The sequence below is a fragment of the Pleurodeles waltl genome, chromosome 3_1 (genome assembly GCF_031143425.1).
Source record: "Pleurodeles waltl isolate 20211129_DDA chromosome 3_1, aPleWal1.hap1.20221129, whole genome shotgun sequence".
Lineage (NCBI taxonomy): Eukaryota > Metazoa > Chordata > Amphibia > Caudata > Salamandridae > Pleurodeles > Pleurodeles waltl.
This window is the reverse complement of record NC_090440.1, coordinates 1,931,953,799-1,931,980,039: the sequence shown is the minus strand read 5'-3', so window position 1 is coordinate 1,931,980,039 and position 26,241 is coordinate 1,931,953,799. Positions and strand designations below refer to the sequence as shown.

Here is a 26,241-nt window from a genome sequence, read left to right as displayed (position 1 = left end):
CTGCCACTGAGAGACTAGTTTCTGACCCCGTGGGGTGAGAGCCTTTGTGCTCTCTGGGACCAGAAACAAAGCCTGCACTGGGTGGAGTTGCTTCACACCTCCTCCCTGCAGGAACTCTAACACCTAGCGGTTAGCCTCAAAGGCTCAGGCTTCGTGTTACATTGTCCCAGGGCACTCCAGCTAGTGGAGATGCCCAGCCCCCGGACAAATCCCCACTTCTGGCAGCAAGTCCAAAGGGATGATTAGGAAAACCAAGGCAGAGTCACCACCTCAAACAGGACCACCCCTTAGGTGTCCAGAGCTGAAGTGACCCCCTCCTTGCAGAATAATCCATCTTGGTTTGGAGGATTAGGGCCAATAGGGATAGGAATGTGCTCCCCTCCCTAAAGGGAGTCAGCACAAGGAGGGTGTAGCCACCCTCAGGGACAGCAGCCATTGGCTAATGCCCTCAGACTCCTAAAAACACCCCTAAATCTTGTATTTAAGGGCTCCCTGAACAAAGCTAGTCAGATTCCGGATGCCCCCCAAAAGAAGGACTGCATAGCTGAAACCCCAGCAGAGAAGGAAAGGAAACAACAACTGACTTGGCCCCAGCCCTACCGGCCTGTCTCCTGCTTCAAAGAACCTGCAGAAGAAAAGCGACACATCCTGCAGGTCCAGTGACCTCTAAAAAACCTCCAGAGGACTGCCTGCATCACAGAGGATCAAGAACTCCTGTGGACAGCGGCTCTTTCCAAAGAAGAACAGACGAAGAAACCTCTTCTGAAGGACTCCCACCTCATTCCAGAAACGTGAGTCCTAACCACTCTGCACCCGACGCCCACTGCCAGAGTCCAGGTGGCCCAATCGACCAGAGAGGACCCCCAGGTGACAGCGACCAAGTGCCCACCCTGGGTTGACCTCTTCACCCCTCCACGAAGACGCCTGCAGAGGGAATCCAGAGGATCCCCCTGACCGCGACTGCCCTGGACGAAGATAACAGACGCCAAAGGACCCACTGCACCCGCAGCCCCCAGGCCTTGGAGAAATCGACACCCGGTGCAGCGACGATCAACAGACGGCCCTCTTCCCTGTCCGACTGGTGGTGTGCCCAAGACACCTCCCCCTCCCCCTGGACCCCGCCTGCAGCGCCTGAGTGAACCCCAGGGTCGCCTCAGAGTTTCACTGGAAACCAGACACACTGTTTGCACCCTGCAACCGGCCGTCCCAGTGCCGCTGAGGGTGTGGGATTGGTGCCTACTTGGGGCCCCTCCAGTGCTCCTCTAATTCCCCCTGGTCCGCCCTCTGAGCCACGGGTACTTACCTGCCGGTAGACCGAATTCCAAGTACCCCCCCCCCCCCGTCTCCACAGGAGCCCACGTTAAAATTGCTCAACTTTGACCTCTGCACCCGGCCAGCCCAGTGTTGCTGGTGGTTGGTGTTTGGGGTTGACTTGAACCTCAAACGGTGGACTACCTATAACCCAGGGTTTGGAACTGTAAGACGCGTACTTACCTCCAAAACTGTACTTTATTTTCTTCCTCCAGGAACTGTTCAGAAAATGCAGCGTCCACTTTTAAAATAGATATTCTCTATTTTCTTAACTGTTTACTTGACTAAAGTGAAACAAAGTTACATTGATGTCTATGCCAAGTACCTACCTGCAACAGTATTTACTTCTGAACCGAGTCTTGTGGTTCTAGTAAGAAAGTAACAAAAATATATTTTTCTATGTAAACTTCTGTTAGTCTGGAGTGAAGTCATTGAGTGTGTTTCTTCTATTGCTTGTGTGCGTACAACAAATGCTTAACACTACCCTCTGATAAGCCTAACTGCTCGACCACATTCCCACAAATAGAGCATTAGTATAATCTATTATTGCCTCTGTCAAGCCTCTTGGGGATCCCCTGCACTCTGTGCACACTATATCTCATTCTGATATTGTAAATGCAGAGCCAGCTTCCTACAAGGGGGAAAGCCCCATTTATCAAGACCTTAGCACCACATTGCAGCACCTAGATAAAGGTATGTCTAACAGTATCCTAAACACTTTTTTCTCTGCAAGAAAAAAAAAAGCAGGTAACCGGTGCATGTCAAGTTTGACAGTGAACATAGCTATATAAATACTGTGATTTTCATGAAAACACCTGACTACAAGGTCGGCTTCACAATTCTGCAATCCTGCGTTGAATTGTTTTTGACTCATAATCCTCTTGCTAGTAACCAATGTCCTTCTGATTACGATACGAGTGACAGAATTCTGGATCTGGTGCCTCCTTGTTTGTTGAGGTAATGCATTGTTGCGCTGTTGACTGTTTGGACTAAGATTCTGTTCATTCCCAATGATGGTAGGTCGGTCTGAGGGCTAAATGGACTGCTTTCATTTCTAGTACATTTATGTCGTAAAAATGTTTCTCAGACCATAGTTCCTGGTTAGAGTTTGAAGAAAAAAAAAAAGCTTCCATCCTGCCAGAGAGGCATACATGAAAATAGTTTGGTAATTCTTGTTGGATAGGTAATCCTTTAAAGAGATTCCGGTTGCAACACCACCATTTTAGAGACTGTCTTGCCTGATTAGAAAGACTCAGTCTGTCCTCCCAGCTGTCTTTCCATTGAGACAACTGATCCTCTAGGCATTGTTGTAGGGTTCTCATGTAGAGATGTGCATTGGACATTAGGTAAATACAAGATGCTACTGACCACAAAAGGGAGGATATCTGATGAGATGTTAGAAACGGTTTAAGTAGCAAAATGACAGACCCTCTCTCCTCCGAACACACTTCTCCCATTTTTGTACTTAGAGTTGCTCCTAAATAATTGAGTATTTGTACTGGTAACTATGTTGTTTTTTTCTAAGTTGTAGCACAGGCGATAAAACAATTTGCTGCTCTGTTGAAGTCTATCTGTGTTTGATGTGCAGATGGTACTTTGATCAACCAGTCGTCCAATTAAGGATACATGTAGATTATTTTCCTTCAAGGATAGGGGACTATTACTGACAAGCATTTCAAGAAGGCTCTCAGAGCAAATTTCGGATCAAGTGTTAAGACCTTCTATTGAAAATAGGGATTGCCAACTATGAACCTGAGGAACTCTGTGTTTCGCTACTACAGGAATGCAGACATATGCATCCTGCAAAGCCACAGAGCACATGCTATCTCCTTTCATGATCTGTTGATAGATTTGATGCAATGCTAGCATTTTCAGTCTTTCCTTTCTGATCCATGTGTTTGCCTGTCTTAGATCCAGAACAGTGACCTTTATTGGGAACCAAAAAATGTCTGCAATAGATACCTTTTCTTCTTTTGAGAGGAAGGACCAGTTCTGTTATGCTCTTTTGGAGGAGGAATTTTGCTTCATGATTCAAAAGGTGTAGTTGGAATTTTCGTGGCAATTATGGAGGCAGAGATTAGAACTGAAAAACGGAGTCTGATCGTATTATTTGTAGGACCCATTTGTCTGCACACATCATTTTTGCAGTCTGTCAGACGGCCTGTTACACACCCTCCCGCTGGAGTGGGTAAATAGATAAAAAATGAGTGGTTCTTATTGTTTTGACTGTGAGCAAGGTTTTGAATACAATCTCGGTTTTTGTTGATGCTTTTGTTCTCTTCCAATATCAGTACTAAGATGTTATCGAGTAGGTTTTTTTTGTTTCGGACTTGGGGTTGTGAAAAAGACTGCCACTGAGCGAAACAGAATCCTCTCTCCAGGGTGGTGTTTGGAATCACTCGATTATGGAGACCTGTATTTTGTTTTCTTTTCCTCCAAACCAACCCCTTTTATAGTTCCAGATTCTTGAGTCCCATTTCCTCACTTGTGTGAGGAACAACCAGAATTGCTCTACTAATCAGTAAATTCATGATATTTAACGGAGCTTCTGGTTTTTGTTAATCTGAGCCAAGAGGCTCGATGTAGAGAAGTATGAATTTAGTGCTGAATTTATTGCAGTGCAGATGTATTGGTTGGATACTGCTTGTCCTTTCTGGATGATTTACAAGAAATCTTCTTGTCTCCCCTTAAACAGGTCATATGAGAAAGTCAGAAGAGGCTTTCAAAACGTTGTGTCCTATCTGTCTAACAGTGCCGAGGCACTTGACGTTTTAAAAGCCATAGCTGTTGACACCTAGTTCTTCTTCACACAGCGTCTAGTCTCTTACTCTCCTTCTTTGGTGGGAGTGATGTTTCAGGTGCAGAAGCATGAATTTTTCTGACTGCGGACACTGTGACAGAATCAGGTTGGGGTTTATGCCTAAGGTATATAGGATCTTTTTCTGGTTTGTATTTTCTGGAAAGCCTACTGATTACCAATGGTGGTGATAAGAGTTTTTCCTCAGATAATTCCGCAAAACCTGAGATCAACAGTAGGTTATTTCTTGGAGAAGATCTGTGTTGCAACATATAAATGATAAAGGAGACTACAGTTTGCAGAGCCTCCGAATGGGATGTTTAACTTCAAGGCTCCTCTCATCAGGACATTTTGAAACGTTAGAACGTCATCAACAAATGTTCTGACTGGTATTGCCACCAGAGATTTAGGTGTGCCAGACATAAATGAGTCTGTGGAATGAGACCTTGAGGTTGCAGGCAAGAACAATGGGGACTGCCACCTTCTCCTCTAGTCAGGACTGTGAGAGGTGACACTTGTGATACAGGTGACGTCGTTCTAGTTCTAAATTGCCCGAGATACAGGTATAGGACTAAGGAAACATAAGTAGACCCTGTGTTGGCACAGACTGTGGAGGCGTAAGAGGAGATGGAGACATGAGGAAGGCCCAAAAGTTCAAGTGTTTTTTAACTGGATCCTGGACCGGGCCAGTATGCCAGATGAAACATAAAAAGAAATGAAAAAAACTGTTGCAGAAGTAATTCTCGACAAATATATTGTCAAAATCCATTTCGATGTTGAAATCCTAGACCTGGATTTCCTCGACAATGAGCAGAGATGCCTTTACATAGAGCAGAGGTTTTCAAACTGTGGTAAGCACCTCCCTGAGGGATCGTGGCTGTATTCCCAGGGACGCGCAAGGCTTCTGTTTTTACCTGTAAATGAAGATAGCCTGGAACCAACATTGGAGCATTTCTTGGCGGTCTTCATTTACATGCAGCCGTTGAATTGTGAAACAAAAAAAGTGCTGAGACTGTGATAATTAATGTAATGGGGGCAAGAGCAGGGTCAGCGAGTGTGCAAAAAGAGTGGCTAAACAGAACACAACATGCTGCATTTTCTTGTTGTTTTTAGCTTCAGTTACCTGCGCATGAAACAACAGGAATACATCTTAAATGATAAATAAATGCAGCTTTAAGTGAGGGATGACAAATGTACTTCTAAGGTATGAAAGCTCATTGGTTTAATGTGATCACTATGGATGTTTGTGTGTGTGACCAGAGAGAGAATGAAATCCAGATTGGTTCAGTGAGGAATAGTGACTTGGTTATTTATAGTCCTATGAGGTCCAAGCATGTAACAGATGGCACAGTGGAGGTATTTTTTTGGAAAATTGTATTACACAGTATAAACTAGTCTGCCACAAAATGTAGTGTCTAAGATAAAACAAGTGCTTTAAAAATGTACATTGTATTCAGATTGTATCTAGGGTAAACATTTTAAGTATCCATTAAAAAGACATGCTACAGATCTTCGCTGATACCACCTCTATATTACCTCTCAAAAAGAATAGTTATTTCTCACCATGAAGCTTGAAAAGACTCCATGATTTAAAGTCTATACTGGCTCTAAAGCAGTCTTTATATTTCTTTCAGGTAGCAGGCACCCAAGTGAGAAGGCATGTTTCTTCTTGAGTCGATCGTTCTCTCTGTTTCACATCACAGGGGCCCCTACACTCTGCCCTACTTTCCCATTCCCATTTTCCTTGCAAGCATTATGACCCAGGTCACCCTTGCTGGGCACTGAACAAGACCCAAGTAGCAGGGCTGGGGGAGGGAAGAGATGGAGTTTGGAGGAGATAAGATGTTTTGGCACCAGGACTAGGAGTAATGGCATCAGGGAACAGGCAGATTAGACAGCCGAGCTACAGGTATCATTGGTGCTGCAGCTGTGCAACTACAACCATTTTACTATCCTTCCTTTCTAGCATTAGGTGACCAGTTCACACTTGCTGTGCAACAATTGCTTAGGCCTCGGAGCAATACCTATAGAGGGAAAAGATGAATCAGAGGAGATACCTTGATTTGGGCATCAGATAGAGAAAGAAGTGAAACAAATAGCAAAGAAAGCCTCGTTCAGAAGGCAGCAGCTATCATTAGCGAAGCACGTGTAGTGGCACTGGCACCCAAGCAGTGGGGTATAAGGGGCCCACTGTGTCACAATTATGAATGTCTTACTTTAAGAAGGAGGCACTGCGCCTCATTTTATTTGCTAGTATTATGACTGAGAGCTCTTTTGCTACAAAAAGGGAGACAAAATGTGGAAGCTTTTTTCTTTTCGTAAAGAGACATACAGCCTGTTTCAAGATTGAAGTGATGGTCTGTCATGGTGAGTAAGGGGCATCTCAGGGCCGAAGCAATCATTAGTGCAGTAGCTGCAGTTGCACTGCGGTCTAGGAGTTTAAGGGGCCCACAGCATCCCAATTATGGGGAGTAGTGCTTCTGCTCAATTCTGTTTTTTTTATGCTTTTGCTGTTAAGTCTTACATTTTATTGTGAATTTTGAGCAACAAAAATCACCCCTGAAATAATTTGATAATCCCCACTCCCTGTGATCAGCCATGTCCCTCCTGGCTCCCCAATCTTTGCCATACATTTCAGAGGGGGGTAGGGTTGGGGGTGGAAATAGTCCTGAAAACATCTTACTTAGGACAGCTTCAGTGCAAAAACATTTGAAGACCTCTGATGTATAGCGTTGAAAGAATCAATGCCAAATGACAAAAATTTGGTGCAAACGGCAAATTCATCATTGAAGATGGGAGCCTATAAGTGAAATATCTACTGCAATGGTCCCATCAAATTCCTCTATGGCAACATGGGGGTACTGATGGTCTCAAAATCGTGATATGGGTGTGGCAAGAGTGCTTGGAATAGTGGCAACAATGTTTCTTCTCCTCCTCTCTTTAGATCTCACTATGTGGGAGACTCTTCATGAGAAGGAACGGTTTTAGAAGAGGGAGTCCCCTCTTTTTTCTTTCTTTTTTCGTCTCTTCCTCAGTTCTGAAGACTTCCACCTTCCCTCTCAGCTTGATCCTCTCTGTCTTTTAGGGAATGCTTTGACATTTTCTGACAAAGGTTGCAGTCTTTACTGAAAGTGTTGGTGACAGACATACCCAACAGACAGCAAAAGGGTCTGTGACAGTCTTTTTAATTTCATAGGGAAGTAATTTCACAACAGAAATGGCCTTTACAGTGAAATATTCCCTTCAATGCAGATTTAAAACGATGTTAAAAAATAAAATAAAATTTTGAGGTTAAAAGGGTTACGAAGAATTCTAAGATCCTCTCAGCACAAGTAAAAAAAAAAAAAAAAAAAGAACTGGAGCTATGAAGAAAACAACAAGTACAGTACATGCTGCTACTTGCATCTTAAAGAAAATATGTAATAGGCATGTTCAACCCTGTGAACCAAGAGGCATTTTTTCCCCTGCATCTTGTCCTTACATAGAGGAAGGGTAAAGGTTGTTTCAGATACTGTGGCACTTAGCTTCAGCTAGGTGCTGCAATGTGGTCTTAAGGACTTTTTCAATGAGTTTTCCCCCCTTAGAACAATGTTGGTAAAGCTGTGCTGTCTATATACTGATGGAGTGCCAACAGACTGTTTAATAATGAGAGGTCCATCTCCAACAACAGAATGACTTTCATACAGTTAAAAGACATTCCCCAGGGTCCCAGCGCACAGGCAGGAATATTCTATGTTTATCATCATCAGTGAAGATCCTACGATGCAGAACTGCTCAACTCTGTATGGAGACATAGGCTCTACAGAATGTTTTCCCTCACTTTGAATTTGGGAATAGGGTGCACTGTGGGACTATTTGCAGTAAGGCAAACGGGAACTACTGAAAACAGAGATACACCAGGGATTGGAAACATTTACTCCACTGGTCAGAGAGGGAACAGGAGCATGTTAGGGTGTCCAGCACCTACAAGATGAACCCCACAAGATGGGCTTTCACCCAGCCTTCCTCAGAACACTTTTGATACCAGCGTAAGAACAGATGAGGACTGGACCGGTTGTCTGTGACAAGAGAGGAGCCCTAAAGGACTGGACCTACCTCCCCTTGTATCCAAGGCAAAGAAGTTGGCCCCAAGTGTCAGTTGGCTGACCTCCTGTGTGCCTAGAGAGACACTAAGAGCTGCAAGAGGTCTTTTCTGAATAATTCCCAGCTGATCAGTGGCTCCTGAAACTTGGACTGCCTGGCACCCTGCAAGTATTTAAGTGTTCCTCTGAGAACCTGTGGGCATGTCTTAGAAGTGTACTCCAGTGGTTGCGTGTGTATCAGTAAACGTTCGGAAACATTTGAAGACTTCTGTTTCAGAGCCCAAGGGACCTATTAAAAGTACCAGACTGGCAGTTCCACAGCATTCCCCTGAAAGGCTACAGCAACTCTGAAAAAAAATGACAAAGTCCCTTTCTGTTTTGGACTTGAAAACATTTCCAAACAAAAACCTCAAATACTCCAGAGCCTTAGCAGGACCAACCTGCGACAGGTATCCAAACAGCAAGTCCATAGCAGCGGCTAAAATTTTATATATGGCCCATGGAGAAACAACTTTTTCTTTTTAAAAAATGACAATGTCCCTCTCTGGATTAGAGCTTTCAAACTATATAAATCTTTTTGACTTTCTACAGGACCAATCCTCTTAGTATATCAGACTTGGGCTTCACTGAGATCGGCCTCGAACTGCGCCTAGTCCAGGTCTACCGAACCCATAGACTATCATTGGTGCTTTGTACTTGTAGACACTATTTTCACTTACTTCTTTACAGGATCACATTTTTTTTTTAGTGTGGAACTTCATTGTCTTTTGTGCAACTTTTCACTGCTTAAATAGTTTACATATTGTCTCAGTATTTACCAGTTATTTTGCCTTAATAAATATTGGCAGGACTGACTTGCTAAAATTTAGCAGGGGATGCATTTATTCCAAACATTAGAAGTCCATTATTTGAGGTAACAGGATCTACCATATATATATCAGAATGTATCATCCAACTAGTAACAAGGGACATATACTGTACGACACCCTCAAGCATCATACATTCTGGTCAACAAAAGTTATTTCTCACAGTAAAAAGAAACAACACATTTGATATAACTGGTATACTAAGATTTTTGCAGACACTGGCTACCACTGACCACAGTATCATGTCTCTATACATCACTTAGCAGACATTCACTGACTCTTGCATGTAGCAGAAGCATACCTTGCTGAGAAAAGCATATTAGCTGGCAGTGGAATTGCTAGAGAACCAAAAGCTAACCACTTCAAAATTTTGTGAGAAAAGAAACCACACAAAATGAAAGATTCACAATCACCCTTCACATGTTGAAATAAAACGTCTGAAAGTTTCAAGCTATTTCCTCTTTATTGGAGTGGACTCTGGGTGAGCCTGTAACAAAGGCCACATCCTTACCAGATCCTTCATTATACAGCACCTACCTTGATAACAAACTCCTTGGCCTCAATTAGAAGCTTGTTCTTCAGCTCTTTGCCCATTTGTGGATAGAGGAACTGCTTCAAGGCCCGTTCGATTGCCAGGGTTCGCTGCCGGTTCCACTCTTGCACCTGGTGGCTGAATTCGTCTCGGTAATAGAACTGCTTGATCTCCTCAAAGTATGTCTGGTCAGCACAACTATTAGAGAACAAATAAGAGTCAGATGTTTATATCAGGGCATTGCCATAAAAAGATATCTTCATAGCCACTGCGAAACTCCAAGGTCTCAAGGCTAAGGCCATTTTATGGAGTCATGTAGGATTTATGTTTACTAGGCACTATTGGGAGTAGATCTCACTAATGTCACAGGGACACCAATACTACTACAATTCAGCTGGATTTTGGACAATTTGAACATTGCCCTCTTCAATGGTAGTCAAATCAAACGGCAAAGACAGTGGTAAGCACAGGAGAATTAAATGTAGCATGGGCCAGTCAATTACACTCAAAGCACTCAATGTCTTACCAGAACTATAGACTCAAAGAAAAAGAGAAAACGCAAGGAGGAAAGAAAGAAATTACAAACTGCTCATTAGAAGGACAATCACTTACAATGCAATAGGTGCCACGTCTGCTTGAGTTAGAGCTATTGGCATTGCAAGTTCATAACTGGACGTTTCTTGCCACATAAATTAGTAAACCCGGTTTCATAATTTCCTCTTTTGCTGCCATATATTTCCAGTGCCTCTGCATATAACTAAAGCACTTCCATTTATCTTCTTCCTATATCTGCAGCAAAAAATGAAAATGTTGCCATTTGGCATCCTAATTTAAATATGCCATGCTATTTCCAATAGAATACCACTTTCATCACCCCACCATCAGAGTTGGTGGCTGTCTAACAATTCCCTCCAAAAAAAGACACAAGACAGCCACAGAGGAGAAATGAACTTTAAGGGTCACCCAACCATCTCAAGAGTGTTCAAACAGTCATAGTGTAATAAGGATGTTAAGTTGGTCTGAATTATGGTCATAATTGTACTAAAGAGAGATTATTAAAACATATGTACATTTATCATGTAAACCTTTATCAGAAATAAACTTTTGGCATTAGACGGTAATGCTCAAAACAGCCCCTAGAGGACACCATAACAATATCACTTCTAACCATAATGTTAACCCCTAAAGGGGATAACCCACTGAAGAAAAACACAGGAAAAAGTAATGCAGTGTTGTGATATAGTTAGCGCCCTGAGAGCGTTTTTAGGGTTAGCAGACCTACTACAACGATATTACAAACAAGGCCTTTAAAACAAAACTTCTCCCAGTTGTAAAACAAGTTGTAACTATGAGAAAGTTTAAAAGACACTGAATGGTGGGAGGGGTTATTACTTTGGGTCCCATTGTCCTAGGAACACAATAGGCTGAGTTATGAGCAAAAATGTTTTGCAAAAGTAATGCCGTGTAAAGCATTATGAAGCGAGTTTTTCGTGCCCCGAATATTATAGTATGTTGACTGCAATGCTCTAAACAGCCCCTAGTGAGCACCACAATAAAAATAGCATTTGGAAAAAAGTACAGTCATGTAGCCATACAGTTAGCCCTTAGAGAGCATAGCCACATGAAAAAAGAATGGGAGAAAGAAATGCAGTGTAACCATATATTTAGCCCTAGAGAACATAGTGCATTACACATTTTCAAGGCTAACAGAACTAGTGCAATGATATTACAAACAAGGCCCATAAAACATAAGTCCTACCAGCTGTAAAACAAATGTTTCAGCCATGAGAAAGCTTATACGATAATGAATGATGGTAGGGGGTTATTATTTTGGAGTGGTAACTAACAGTGTAGGGACCTAAAGATGTAGACAGAAAGAGCACATTGTGGTCAATGTTTTGAAGGTGGTCCCCATTTGTCTAGGACCACCACAGGTTGAGTTATGAGCAAAAACGTTTTGTAAAAGTAATTCCCTGCAAAGCATCATGGAACAAGTTTCCGTGCCACAAATATTTTAATATATTGATATGACTGCAATGCTCACAACAGCCCCTAGTGAGCACCACAATAAAATAGAATTTGTAAGAAACATGGTCATGTAACTATATAATTAGCCCATAGCGGGCATAACCACACAAAAAAAAAATGGCAGTAAATAATGCAGTGTAACCATATATTTAGCCCCTAGGGGGCATAGAGCATTACATATATTCAGAGGCAGCCGTGAGAGCCTAAACAGGCACTGAATGGTGGGAGGGATTATTATTTTGAGGTCCCCACTAACTTAGGGACCCAAAGATGATGTAGCCAGAAAGAGCATGCCATCATTAACGTTTTAGCGGTGGTCCCATTGTCCTAGGACCACCACAGGCTGAGTTATGAGCAAACATGTTTTGTAAAAGTAATGCCCTGAAACGCAGTATGGGTCGAGTTTTCCCGAGTGCAGTGAATATTGTAGTTATCGTCTCTCTCGCTGTGCTGGGGGAGCCGCTTTCGCTTTGAGGATTTCTGTTTTACATAAAGCATTCACCAATTTCAAGTGTTTTAAGGGAAGAGTCACAAGAAAGGACTCTGATTAGGTAACTAAACAATTTGACCAGGACTCTACTACTGCTGATCGAGTTCACGCTGTTGTGCCTTGTTGTACGGTGAGTGCTATGGCCGCCAATCAGTATGAAGGGAAGAGGAAAAGAAATAGTTCACTCACACTGAAGTATATCAACAATCGTGCAATAATCCATTAAACAGGGGCAGTCAGCAAGGCGTGACAAAAAAAGCCCCAAGGAAGGACAAACGTAAAACATTTACACCAATTACAGCAAGTGATTTTTGAAAGGCAAGCCCACAAATGAGTGAAAGTGATGCGTGTGGTTATAAGCCCACAATACTTGCAACAGGTCAAACATGCTTTTGTGCTCGAATTATAAAAAAATAAATAAAAAAAAGGGGCAGAAACGTGTCTGCAGGAAACACATGAATAGTCTGTCACTAGACCTTCACTGGTTTTAATATGGTGATAAGTAAGTACAATTAAAGTGCACACTTGATCGTTTTAGTTTAGGCCTATTGATGTAGAGGGACAGATAAAATTATAGTCTCAGACCACAGGTTACTTATAACAATTCAGGATGTTTCCCAGGACTGGGTGGGTCAAAGCAAGCCAAACTATGTAGTTGAAGGTTCTGAGCATAAATTACTTTTTGGACTGACTCAAGGAGGACGTAGGAACTCACACATGGAATTACTAAGAATGTAAAAGATCCTGTCCTCCAAAACTGTCACACCATTTTAATATGTTTAGCTTAAACTAGACAGGGAGTTTCTTTCCTGCCCCTAAAAGCATTTGTTCAAGGGTGTGAAATTTAATAAAATATCTACTTGTCCATGGGACAGGTTGCTTCATAACCACTTTTCCCTTTGGTCCCGGCGACAAACTATGGCAGTAGTCTCATTATCAGCAGAGGAGGTAAGTGTTATTAAAAATACAAATACAATTTAAGATCCTTGATAATAGTGTAAGGAAATGCCTCCTTGGCATGGTTGCCCCCTGACTTTTTGCCTTTGCTGATGCTATGTTTACAATTGAAAGTGTGCTGAGGCCTGCTAACCAGGCCCCAGCACCAGTGTTCTTTCCCTAACCTGTACTTTTGTATCCACAATTGGCAGACCCTGGCATCCAGATAAGTCCCTTGTAACTGGTACTTCTAGTACCAAGGGCCCTGATGCCAAGGAAGGTCTCTAAGGGATGCAGCATGTCTTATGCCACCCTGGAGACCTCTCACTCAGCACAGACACACTGCTTGCCAGTTTGTGTGTGCTAGTGAGGACAAAACGAGTAAGTCGACATGGCACTCCCCTCAGGGTGCCATGCCAGCCTCTCACTGCCTATGCAGTATAGGTAAGACACCCCTCTAGCAGGCCTTACAGCCCTAAGGCAGGGTGCACTATACCATAGGTGAGGGTACCAGTGCATGAGCATGGTACCCCTACAGTGTCTAAACAAAACCTTAGACATTGTAAGTGCAGGGTAGCCATAAGAGTATATGGTCTGGGAGTCTGTCAAACACGAACTCCACAGCACCATAATGGCTACACTGAAAACTGGGAAGTTTGGTATCAAACTTCTCAGCACAATAAATGCACACTGATGCCAGTGTACATTTTATTGTAAAATACACCACAGAGGGCACCTTAGAGGTGCCCCCTGAAACTTAACCGACTGTCTGTGTAGGCTGACTAGTTCCAGCAGCCTGCCACACCAGAGACATGTTGCTGGCCCCATGGGGAGAGTGCCTTTGTCACTCTGAGGCCAGTAACAAAGCCTGCACTGGGTGGAGATGCTAACACCTCCCCCAGGCAGGAGCTGTGACACCTGGCGGTGAGCCTCAAAGGCTCACCCCTTTGTCACAGCCCAGCAGGGCACTCCAGCTTAGTGGAGTTGCCCGCCCCCTCCGGCCACGGCCCCCACTTTTGGCGGCAAGGCTGGAGGGAACAAAGAAAGCAACAAGGAGGAGTCACTGGCCAGTCAGGACAGCCCCTAAGGTGTCCTGAGCTGAGGTGACTCTGACTTTTAGAAATCCTCCATCTTGCAGATGGAGGATTCCCCCAATAGGGTTAGGATTGTGACCCCCTCCCCTTGGGAGGAGGCACAAAGAGGGTGTACCCACCCTCAGGGCTAGTAGCCATTGGCTACTAACCCCCCAGACCTAAACACGCCCTTAAATTTAGTATTTAAGGGCTACCCTGAACCCTAGAAAATTAGATTCCTGCAACTACAAGAAGAAGGACTGCCTAGCTGAAAACCCCTGCAGAGGAAGACCAGAAGACGACTACTGCCTTGGCTCCAGAAACTCACCGGCCTGTCTCCTGCCTTCCAAAGATCCTGCTCCAGCGACGCCTTCCAAAGGGACCAGCGACCTCGACATCCTCTGAGGACTGCCCCTGCTTCGAAAAGACAAGAAACTCCCGAGGACAGCGGACCTGCTCCAAGAAAGGCTGTAACTTTGTTTCCAGCAGCTTTAAAGAACCCTGCAAGCTCCCCGCAAAAGGCGTGAGACTTGCAACACTGCACCCGGCGACCCCGACTCGGCTGGTGGCGATCCAACACCTCAGGAGGGACCCCAGGACTACTCTAAGACTGTGAGTACAAAAACCTGTCCCCCCTGAGCCCCCACAGCGCCGCCTGCAGAGGGAATCCCGAGGCTTCCCCTGACCGCGACTCTTTGAATCCTAAGTCCCGACACCTGGGAGAGACCCTGCACCCGCAGCCCCCAGGACCTGAAGGACCGGACTTTCACTGGAGGAGTGACCCCCAGGAGTCCCTCTCCCTTGCCCAAGTGGAGGTTTCCCCGAGGAACCCCCCCCTTGCCTGCCTGCAGCGCTGAAGAGATCCCTAGATCTCCCATTGACTTCCATTACAAACCCGACGCTTGTTTCTACACTGCACCCGGCCGCCCCCGCGCTGCTGAGGGTGAAATTTCTGTGTGGACTTGTGTCCCCCCCGGTGCCCTACAAAACCCCCCTGGTCTGCCCTCCGAAGACGCGGGTACTTACCTGCAAGCAGACCGGAACCGGGGCACCCCCTTCTCTCCATTCTAGCCTATGTGTTTTGGGCACCACTTTGAACTCTGCACCTGACCGGCCCTGAGCTGCTGGTGTGGTGACTTTGGGGTTGCTCTGAACCCCCAACGGTGGGCTACCTTGGACCAAGAACTGAACCCTGTAAGTGTCTTACTTACCTGGTAAAACTAACAAATACTTACCTCCCCTAGGAACTGTGAAAATTGCACTAAGTGTCCACTTTTAAAACAGCTATTTGTCAATAACTTGAAAAGTATACATGCAATTTTGATGATTTGAAGTTCCTAAAGTACTTACCTGCAATACCTTTCGAATGAGATATTACATGTAGAATTTGAACCTGTGGTTCTTAAAATAAACTAAGAAAAGATATTTTTCTATATAAAAACCTATTGGCTGGATTTGTCTCTGAGTGTGTGTACCTCATTTATTGTCTATGTGTATGTACAACAAATGCTTAACACTACTCCTTGGATAAGCCTACTGCTCGACCACACTACCACAAAATAGAGCATTAGTATTATCTCTTTTTACCACTATTTTACCTCTAAGGGGAACCCTTGGACTCTGTGCATGCTATTCCTTACTTTGAAATAGCACATACAGAGCCAACTTCCTACATTGGTGGATCAGCGGTGGGGTACAAGACTTTGCATTTGCTGGACTACTCAGCCAATACCTGATCACACGACAAATTCCAAAATTGTCATTAGAAATTGATTTTTGCAATTTGAAAAGTTTGCTAAATTCTTAAAAGACCTGCTAGGGCCTTGTGTTAGATCCTGTTTAGCATTTCTTTTAGAGTTTAAAAGTTTGTAAAAGTTTGAATTAGATTCTAGAACCAGTTTTAGTTTCTTAAAAAGTATTCCAACTTTTAGAAGCATAATGTCTAGCACAGATGTGAATGTGGTGGAACTCGACACCACACCTTACCTCCATCTACAGATGAGAGAGCTAAGGTCACTCTGTAAACTAAAGAAAATAGCAATGGGCCCCAAACCTACCAAAGTACAGCTCCAGGAGCTTTTGGCAGAGTTTGAAAAGGCCAACCCCTCTGAGGATGGCAACTCAGAGGATGAAGATAGTGACTTGGAGGGAAATTCCCCCCCTCCAGTCCTACTTAGGGAGAGCAGGGCTTCTCAAGCCCTGACTCCACAAATAATAGTCAGAGATGCTGGTTCCCTCACAGGAGGAACCAACAACTCTGAAATCACTGAGGATAACTCCAGTGAAGAGGACATCCAGTTAGCCAGGATGGCCAAAAGATTGGCTTTGGAAAGGCAGATCCTAGCCATAGAGAGGGAAAGACAAGAGATGGGCCTAGGACCCATCAATGGTGGCAGCAACATAAATAGGGTCAGAGATTCTCCTGACATGTTGAAAATCCCTAAAGGGATTGTAACTAAATATGAAGATGGTGATGACATCACCAAATGGTTCACAGCTTTTGAGAGGGCTTGTGTAACCAGAAAAGTGAACAGATCTCACTGGGGTGCTCTCCTTTGGGAAATGTTCACAGGAAAGTGTAGGGATAGACTCCTCACACTCTCTGGACAAGATGCAGAATCTTATGACCTCATGAAGGGTACCCTGATTGAGGGCTTTGGATTCTCCACTGAGGAGTACAGGATTAGGTTCAGGGGGGCTCAAAAATCCTCGAGCCAGACCTGGGTTGACTTTGTTGACTACTCAGTGAAAACACTAGATGGTTGGATTCAAGGCAGTGGTGTAAGTAATTATGATGGGCTGTACAATTTATTTGTGAAAGAACACCTGTTAAGTAATTGTTTCAATGATAAACTGCATCAGCATCTGGTAGACCTAGGACCAATTTCTCCCCAAGAATTGGGAAAGAAGGCGGACCATTGGGTCAAGACAAGGGTGTCCAAGACTTCAACAGGGGGTGACCAAAAGAAAGGGGTCACAAAGACTCCCCAGCAGAAGGGTGATGAGACAACCAAAACTAAAAATAGTAAAGAGTCTTCTACAGGCCCCCAAAAACCTGCACAGGAGGGTGGGCCCAGAGCCTCTTCACAAAACAATGGGTACAAGGGTAAAAACTTTGATCCCAAAAAGGCCTGGTGTCATAGCTGTAAACAGCATGGACACCAAACTGGAGACAAGGCCTGTCCCAAGAAAGGTTCCACTCCAAACTCCCATCCAGGTAACACTGGTATGGCTAGTCTCCAAGTGGGATCAACAGTGTGCCCAGAGCAAATCAGGGTCCACACTGAAGCTACTCTAGTTTCTGAGGGTGGGGTGGATTTAGCCACACTAGCTGTCTGGCCGCCTAACATGCAAAAATACAGACAGCAACTCTTAATTAATGGGACTAGAATAGAGGGCCTGAGGGATACAGGTGCCAGTGTCACCATGGTGACAGAGAAACTGGTTTCCCCTGGCCAATACCTGACTGGAAAAACTTACACAGTCACCAACGCTGACAATCAGAGAAAAGTACATCCCATGGCAATGGTTACTTTAGAATGGGGAGGGGTCAATGGCCTGAAGCAGGTGGTGGTCTCCTCAAATATCCCAGTGGACTGTCTGCTTGGAAATGACCTGGAGTCCTCAGCATGGGCTGAGGTAGAGCTAAAAACCCATGCAGCAATGCTGGGTATCCCTGAACTGGTGTGTGTGAAAACAAGAGCACAATGCAAGGCACAGGGTGAAGAAGTAGAGCTGGAGTCTGGAAAAATGGCCCAGCCTACCAAGAGAACAGGAAAGTCAGTTGGGAAACCAACTGCAACACAGCAAAAGAAAGGGAACCTCTCTTCTCAGGAAGAAGTTCTGCCCTCTGAGGGAACTGAGCCTTTGGAGCTTGAACCTTATCAGGTTGAGCTCTTAGGCCCAGGGGGACCCTCAAGGGAAGAGCTGTGTAAGGGACAAGAAACCTGTCCCTCTCTTGAAGGCCTTAGGCAGCAAGCTGCTGAAGAGTCCAAAGGCAAGAAAAATGGAACACATAGGGTCTATTGGGAGGATGGGCTCCTGTACACTGAGGCCAGAGACCCCAAACCTGGTGCCACTAGGAGAGTGGTAGTGCCTCAGCTGTTCAGAGAGTTCATCCTAACATTGGCCCATGACATTCCCCTTGCTGGACATTTGGGACAAACCAAGACGTGGGAGAGGTTAGTCAACCACTTCTACTGGCCCAATATGTCCAACATGGTTAAGGAGTTTTGCCTCTCCTGCCCCACCTGTCAAGCCAGTGGTAAGACAGGTGGGCATCCAAAGGCCCCCCTCATTCCACTTCCTGTGGTGGGGGTGCCCTTTGAAAGAGTGGGTGTGGACATAGTTGGTCCACTGGAACCTCCCACAGCCTCAGGAAATATGTATATCCTGGTAGTAGTGGATCATGCTACCAGGTATCCTGAAGCTATTCCCCTTAGGTCGACTACTGCCCCTGCAGTAGCCAAGGCCCTCATTGGTATCTTTACCAGAGTGGGTTTCCCTAAGGAGGTGGTGTCTGACAGAGGTACCAACTTCATGTCAGCATACCTAAAGCACATGTGGAATGAGTGTGGAGTGACTTATAAATTCACTACACCTTACCATCCACAAACTAATGGCTTAGTTGAGAGATTCAACAAGACATTAAAGGGCATGATCATGGGGCTCCCAGAAAAACTCAAAAGGAGATGGGATGTCCTCCTGCCATGTCTGCTTTTCGCTTACAGGGAGGTACCACAGAAGGGAGTAGGGTTCTCACCCTTTGAACTTCTGTTTGGTCATCCTGTAAGGGGACCACTTGCCCTTGTTAAAGAAGGCTGGGAGAGACCTCTCCATGAGCCTAAACAGGACATAGTGGACTATGTACTTGGCCTTCGCTCTAGAATGGCAGAGTACATGGAAAAGGCAACCAAAAACCTTGAGGCCAGCCAACAACTCCAGAAGTTTTGGTATGACCAAAAGGCTGCACTGGTTGAGTTCCAACCAGGGCAGAAAGTCTGGGTTCTGGAGCCTGTGGCTCCCAGGGCACTCCAGGACAAATGGAGTGGCCCTTACCCAGTGCTAGAGAGGAAGAGTCAGGTCACCTACCTGGTGGACCTGGGCACAAGCAGGAGCCCCAAGAGGGTGATCCATGTGAACCGCCTTAAGCTCTTCCATGACAGGGCTGATGTGAATCTGTTAATGGTAACAGATGAGGATCAGGAGGCAGAGAGTGAACCTCTCCCTGATCTTCTGTCATCAGACCCAAAAGATGGCACAGTAGATGGAGTGATCTACTCAGACACCCTCTCTGGCCAACAGCAGGCTGATTGTAGGAGAGTCCTACAACAGTTTCCTGAGCTTTTCTCCCTAACCCCTGGTCAGACACACCTGTGTACCCATGATGTGGACACAGGAGACAGCATGCCTGTCAAGAACAAAATCTTCAGACAGTCTGACCATGTTAAGGAAAGCATCAAGATGGAAGTCCACAAGATGCTGGAATTGGGAGTGATTGAGCGCTCTGACAGCCCCTGGGCTAGCCCAGTGGTCTTAGTCCCCAAACCTCACACCAAAGATGGAAAGAAAGAGATGAGGTTTTGTGTGGACTACAGAGGGCTCAACTCTGTCACCAAGACAGATGCCCATCCAATTCCAAGAGCTGATGAGCTCATTGATAAGTTAGGTGCTGCCAAATTTCTAAGTACCTTTGACTTGACAGCAGGGTACTGGCAAATAAAAATGGCACCTGGAGCAAAAGAAAAGACAGCATTCTCCACACCTGATGGGCATTATCAGTTTACTGTTATGCCCTTTGGTTTAAAGAATGCCCCTGCCACCTTCCAAAGGTTGGTGAATCAAGTCCTTGCTGGCTTGGAGTCCTTTAGCACAGCTTATCTTGATGATATTGCTGTCTTTAGCTCCACCTGGCAGGATCACCTGGTCCACCTGAAGAAGGTTTTGAAGGCTCTGCAATCTGCAGGCCTCTCTATCAAGGCATCCAAATGCCAGATAGGGCAGGGAACTGTGGTTTACTTGGGCCACCTTGTAGGTGGAGGCCAAGTTCAGCCACTCCAACCCAAGATCCAGACCATTCTGGACTGGGTAGCTCCAAAAACCCAGACTCAAGTCAGGGCATTCCTTGGCTTGACTGGGTACTACAGGAGGTTTGTGAAGGGATATGGATCCATTGTGACAGCCCTCACTGAGCTCACCTCCAAGAAAATGCCCAAGAAAGTGAACTGGACTGTGGACTGCCAACAGGCCTTTGACACCCTGAAACAAGCAATGTGCTCAGCACCAGTTCTCAAAGCTCCAGATTATTCTAAGCAGTTCATTGTGCAGACTGATGCCTCTGAACATGGGATAGGGGCAGTTTTGTCCCAAACAAATGATGATGGCCTTGACCAGCCTGTTGCTTTCATTAGCAGGAGGTTACTCCCCAGGGAGCAGCGTTGGAGTGCCATTGAGAGGGAGGCCTTTGCTGTGGTTTGGTCCCTGAAGAAGCTGAGACCATACCTCTTTGGGACTCACTTCCTAGTTCAAACTGACCACAGACCTCTCAAATGGCTGATGCAAATGAAAGGTGAAAATCCTAAACTGTTGAGGTGGTCCATCTCCCTACAGGGAATGGACTTTATAGTGGAACACAGACCTGGGACTGCCCATGCCAATGCAGATGGCCTTTCCAGGTTCTTCCACTTAGAAAATGAAGACTCTCTTGGGAAAGGTTAGTCTCATCCTCTTTCGTTTGGGGGGGGGTTGTGTAAGGAAATGCCTCCTTGGCATGGTTGCCCCCTGACTTTTTGCCTTTGCTGATGCTATGTTTACAATTGAAAGTGTGCTGAGGCCTGCTAACCAGGCCCCAGCACCAGTGTTCTTTCCCTAACCTGTACTTTTGTATCCACAATTGGCAGACCCTGGCATCCAGATAAGTCCCTTGTAACTGGTACTTCTAGTACCAAGGGCCCTGATGCCAAGGAAGGTCTCTAAGGGATGCAGCATGTCTTATGCCACCCTGGAGACCTCTCACTCAGCACAGACACACTGCTTGCCAGTTTGTGTGTGCTAGTGAGGACAAAACGAGTAAGTCGACATGGCACTCCCCTCAGGGTGCCATGCCAGCCTCTCACTGCCTATGCAGTATAGGTAAGACACCCCTCTAGCAGGCCTTACAGCCCTAAGGCAGGGTGCACTATACCATAGGTGAGGGTACCAGTGCATGAGCATGGTACCCCTACAGTGTCTAAACAAAACCTTAGACATTGTAAGTGCAGGGTAGCCATAAGAGTATATGGTCTGGGAGTCTGTCAAACACGAACTCCACAGCACCATAATGGCTACACTGAAAACTGGGAAGTTTGGTATCAAACTTCTCAGCACAATAAATGCACACTGATGCCAGTGTACATTTTATTGTAAAATACACCACAGAGGGCACCTTAGAGGTGCCCCCTGAAACTTAACCGACTGTCTGTGTAGGCTGACTAGTTCCAGCAGCCTGCCACACCAGAGACATGTTGCTGGCCCCATGGGGAGAGTGCCTTTGTCACTCTGAGGCCAGTAACAAAGCCTGCACTGGGTGGAGATGCTAACACCTCCCCCAGGCAGGAGCTGTGACACCTGGCGGTGAGCCTCAAAGGCTCACCCCTTTGTCACAGCCCAGCAGGGCACTCCAGCTTAGTGGAGTTGCCCGCCCCCTCCGGCCACGGCCCCCACTTTTGGCGGCAAGGCTGGAGGGAACAAAGAAAGCAACAAGGAGGAGTCACTGGCCAGTCAGGACAGCCCCTAAGGTGTCCTGAGCTGAGGTGACTCTGACTTTTAGAAATCCTCCATCTTGCAGATGGAGGATTCCCCCAATAGGGTTAGGATTGTGACCCCCTCCCCTTGGGAGGAGGCACAAAGAGGGTGTACCCACCCTCAGGGCTAGTAGCCATTGGCTACTAACCCCCCAGACCTAAACACGCCCTTAAATTTAGTATTTAAGGGCTACCCTGAACCCTAGAAAATTAGATTCCTGCAACTACAAGAAGAAGGACTGCCTAGCTGAAAACCCCTGCAGAGGAAGACCAGAAGACGACTACTGCCTTGGCTCCAGAAACTCACCGGCCTGTCTCCTGCCTTCCAAAGATCCTGCTCCAGCGACGCCTTCCAAAGGGACCAGCGACCTCGACATCCTCTGAGGACTGCCCCTGCTTCGAAAAGACAAGAAACTCCCGAGGACAGCGGACCTGCTCCAAGAAAGGCTGTAACTTTGTTTCCAGCAGCTTTAAAGAACCCTGCAAGCTCCCCGCAAAAGGCGTGAGACTTGCAACACTGCACCCGGCGACCCCGACTCGGCTGGTGGCGATCCAACACCTCAGGAGGGACCCCAGGACTACTCTAAGACTGTGAGTACAAAAACCTGTCCCCCCTGAGCCCCCACAGCGCCGCCTGCAGAGGGAATCCCGAGGCTTCCCCTGACCGCGACTCTTTGAATCCTAAGTCCCGACACCTGGGAGAGACCCTGCACCCGCAGCCCCCAGGACCTGAAGGACCGGACTTTCACTGGAGGAGTGACCCCCAGGAGTCCCTCTCCCTTGCCCAAGTGGAGGTTTCCCCGAGGAACCCCCCCCTTGCCTGCCTGCAGCGCTGAAGAGATCCCTAGATCTCCCATTGACTTCCATTACAAACCCGACGCTTGTTTCTACACTGCACCCGGCCGCCCCCGCGCTGCTGAGGGTGAAATTTCTGTGTGGACTTGTGTCCCCCCCGGTGCCCTACAAAACCCCCCTGGTCTGCCCTCCGAAGACGCGGGTACTTACCTGCAAGCAGACCGGAACCGGGGCACCCCCTTCTCTCCATTCTAGCCTATGTGTTTTGGGCACCACTTTGAACTCTGCACCTGACCGGCCCTGAGCTGCTGGTGTGGTGACTTTGGGGTTGCTCTGAACCCCCAACGGTGGGCTACCTTGGACCAAGAACTGAACCCTGTAAGTGTCTTACTTACCTGGTAAAACTAACAAATACTTACCTCCCCTAGGAACTGTGAAAATTGCACTAAGTGTCCACTTTTAAAACAGCTATTTGTCAATAACTTGAAAAGTATACATGCAATTTTGATGATTTGAAGTTCCTAAAGTACTTACCTGCAATACCTTTCGAATGAGATATTACATGTAGAATTTGAACCTGTGGTTCTTAAAATAAACTAAGAAAAGATATTTTTCTATATAAAAACCTATTGGCTGGATTTGTCTCTGAGTGTGTGTACCTCATTTATTGTCTATGTGTATGTACAACAAATGCTTAACACTACTCCTTGGATAAGCCTACTGCTCGACCACACTACCACAAAATAGAGCATTAGTATTATCTCTTTTTACCACTATTTTACCTCTAAGGGGAACCCTTGGACTCTGTGCATGCTATTCCTTACTTTGAAATAGCACATACAGAGCCAACTTCCTACATTGGTGGATCAGCGGTGGGGTACAAGACTTTGCATTTGCTGGACTACTCAGCCAATACCTGATCACACGACAAATTCCAAAATTGTCATTAGAAATTGATTTTTGCAATTTGAAAAGTTTGCTAAATTCTTAAAAGACCTGCTAGGGCCTTGTGTTAGATCCTGTTTAGCATTTCTTTTAGAGTTTAAAAGTTTGTAAAAGTTTGAATTAGATTCTAGAACCAGTTTTAGTTTCTTAAAAAGTATTCCAACTTTTAGAAGCATAATGTCTAGCACAGATGTGAATGTGGTGGAACTCGACACCACACCTTACCTCCATCTACAGATGAGAGAGCTAAGGTCACTCTGTAAACTAAAGAAAATAGCAATGGGCCCCAAACCTACCAAAGTACAGCTCCAGGAGCTTTTGGCAGAGTTTGAAAAGGCCAACCCCTCTGAGGATGGCAACTCAGAGGATGAAGATAGTGACTTGGAGGGAAATTCCCCCCCTCCAGTCCTACTTAGGGAGAGCAGGGCTTCTCAAGCCCTGACTCCACAAATAATAGTCAGAGATGCTGGTTCCCTCACAGGAGGAACCAACAACTCTGAAATCACTGAGGATAACTCCAGTGAAGAGGACATCCAGTTAGCCAGGATGGCCAAAAGATTGGCTTTGGAAAGGCAGATCCTAGCCATAGAGAGGGAAAGACAAGAGATGGGCCTAGGACCCATCAATGGTGGCAGCAACATAAATAGGGTCAGAGATTCTCCTGACATGTTGAAAATCCCTAAAGGGATTGTAACTAAATATGAAGATGGTGATGACATCACCAAATGGTTCACAGCTTTTGAGAGGGCTTGTGTAACCAGAAAAGTGAACAGATCTCACTGGGGTGCTCTCCTTTGGGAAATGTTCACAGGAAAGTGTAGGGATAGACTCCTCACACTCTCTGGACAAGATGCAGAATCTTATGACCTCATGAAGGGTACCCTGATTGAGGGCTTTGGATTCTCCACTGAGGAGTACAGGATTAGGTTCAGGGGGGCTCAAAAATCCTCGAGCCAGACCTGGGTTGACTTTGTTGACTACTCAGTGAAAACACTAGATGGTTGGATTCAAGGCAGTGGTGTAAGTAATTATGATGGGCTGTACAATTTATTTGTGAAAGAACACCTGTTAAGTAATTGTTTCAATGATAAACTGCATCAGCATCTGGTAGACCTAGGACCAATTTCTCCCCAAGAATTGGGAAAGAAGGCGGACCATTGGGTCAAGACAAGGGTGTCCAAGACTTCAACAGGGGGTGACCAAAAGAAAGGGGTCACAAAGACTCCCCAGCAGAAGGGTGATGAGACAACCAAAACTAAAAATAGTAAAGAGTCTTCTACAGGCCCCCAAAAACCTGCACAGGAGGGTGGGCCCAGAGCCTCTTCACAAAACAATGGGTACAAGGGTAAAAACTTTGATCCCAAAAAGGCCTGGTGTCATAGCTGTAAACAGCATGGACACCAAACTGGAGACAAGGCCTGTCCCAAGAAAGGTTCCACTCCAAACTCCCATCCAGGTAACACTGGTATGGCTAGTCTCCAAGTGGGATCAACAGTGTGCCCAGAGCAAATCAGGGTCCACACTGAAGCTACTCTAGTTTCTGAGGGTGGGGTGGATTTAGCCACACTAGCTGTCTGGCCGCCTAACATGCAAAAATACAGACAGCAACTCTTAATTAATGGGACTAGAATAGAGGGCCTGAGGGATACAGGTGCCAGTGTCACCATGGTGACAGAGAAACTGGTTTCCCCTGGCCAATACCTGACTGGAAAAACTTACACAGTCACCAACGCTGACAATCAGAGAAAAGTACATCCCATGGCAATGGTTACTTTAGAATGGGGAGGGGTCAATGGCCTGAAGCAGGTGGTGGTCTCCTCAAATATCCCAGTGGACTGTCTGCTTGGAAATGACCTGGAGTCCTCAGCATGGGCTGAGGTAGAGCTAAAAACCCATGCAGCAATGCTGGGTATCCCTGAACTGGTGTGTGTGAAAACAAGAGCACAATGCAAGGCACAGGGTGAAGAAGTAGAGCTGGAGTCTGGAAAAATGGCCCAGCCTACCAAGAGAACAGGAAAGTCAGTTGGGAAACCAACTGCAACACAGCAAAAGAAAGGGAACCTCTCTTCTCAGGAAGAAGTTCTGCCCTCTGAGGGAACTGAGCCTTTGGAGCTTGAACCTTATCAGGTTGAGCTCTTAGGCCCAGGGGGACCCTCAAGGGAAGAGCTGTGTAAGGGACAAGAAACCTGTCCCTCTCTTGAAGGCCTTAGGCAGCAAGCTGCTGAAGAGTCCAAAGGCAAGAAAAATGGAACACATAGGGTCTATTGGGAGGATGGGCTCCTGTACACTGAGGCCAGAGACCCCAAACCTGGTGCCACTAGGAGAGTGGTAGTGCCTCAGCTGTTCAGAGAGTTCATCCTAACATTGGCCCATGACATTCCCCTTGCTGGACATTTGGGACAAACCAAGACGTGGGAGAGGTTAGTCAACCACTTCTACTGGCCCAATATGTCCAACATGGTTAAGGAGTTTTGCCTCTCCTGCCCCACCTGTCAAGCCAGTGGTAAGACAGGTGGGCATCCAAAGGCCCCCCTCATTCCACTTCCTGTGGTGGGGGTGCCCTTTGAAAGAGTGGGTGTGGACATAGTTGGTCCACTGGAACCTC

General features: G+C 45.9%; 1 protein-coding gene across 3 annotated transcripts in view; it reads right to left on the bottom strand.

Moving 5' to 3' along the window:
• The window catches only part of SUPT6H (SPT6 homolog, histone chaperone and transcription elongation factor), an 893,672-nt gene that overhangs the window by 437,166 nt on the left and 430,265 nt on the right, over positions 1–26,241 (bottom strand). For all 3 annotated transcript variants that reach the window (XM_069226188.1, XM_069226189.1, XM_069226190.1), the window contains exon 17: positions 9,594–9,786. In XM_069226188.1, the coding sequence (XP_069082289.1) occupies positions 9,594–9,786 (193 nt within the window). The remainder of the gene's footprint in view (positions 1–9,593; positions 9,787–26,241) is intronic.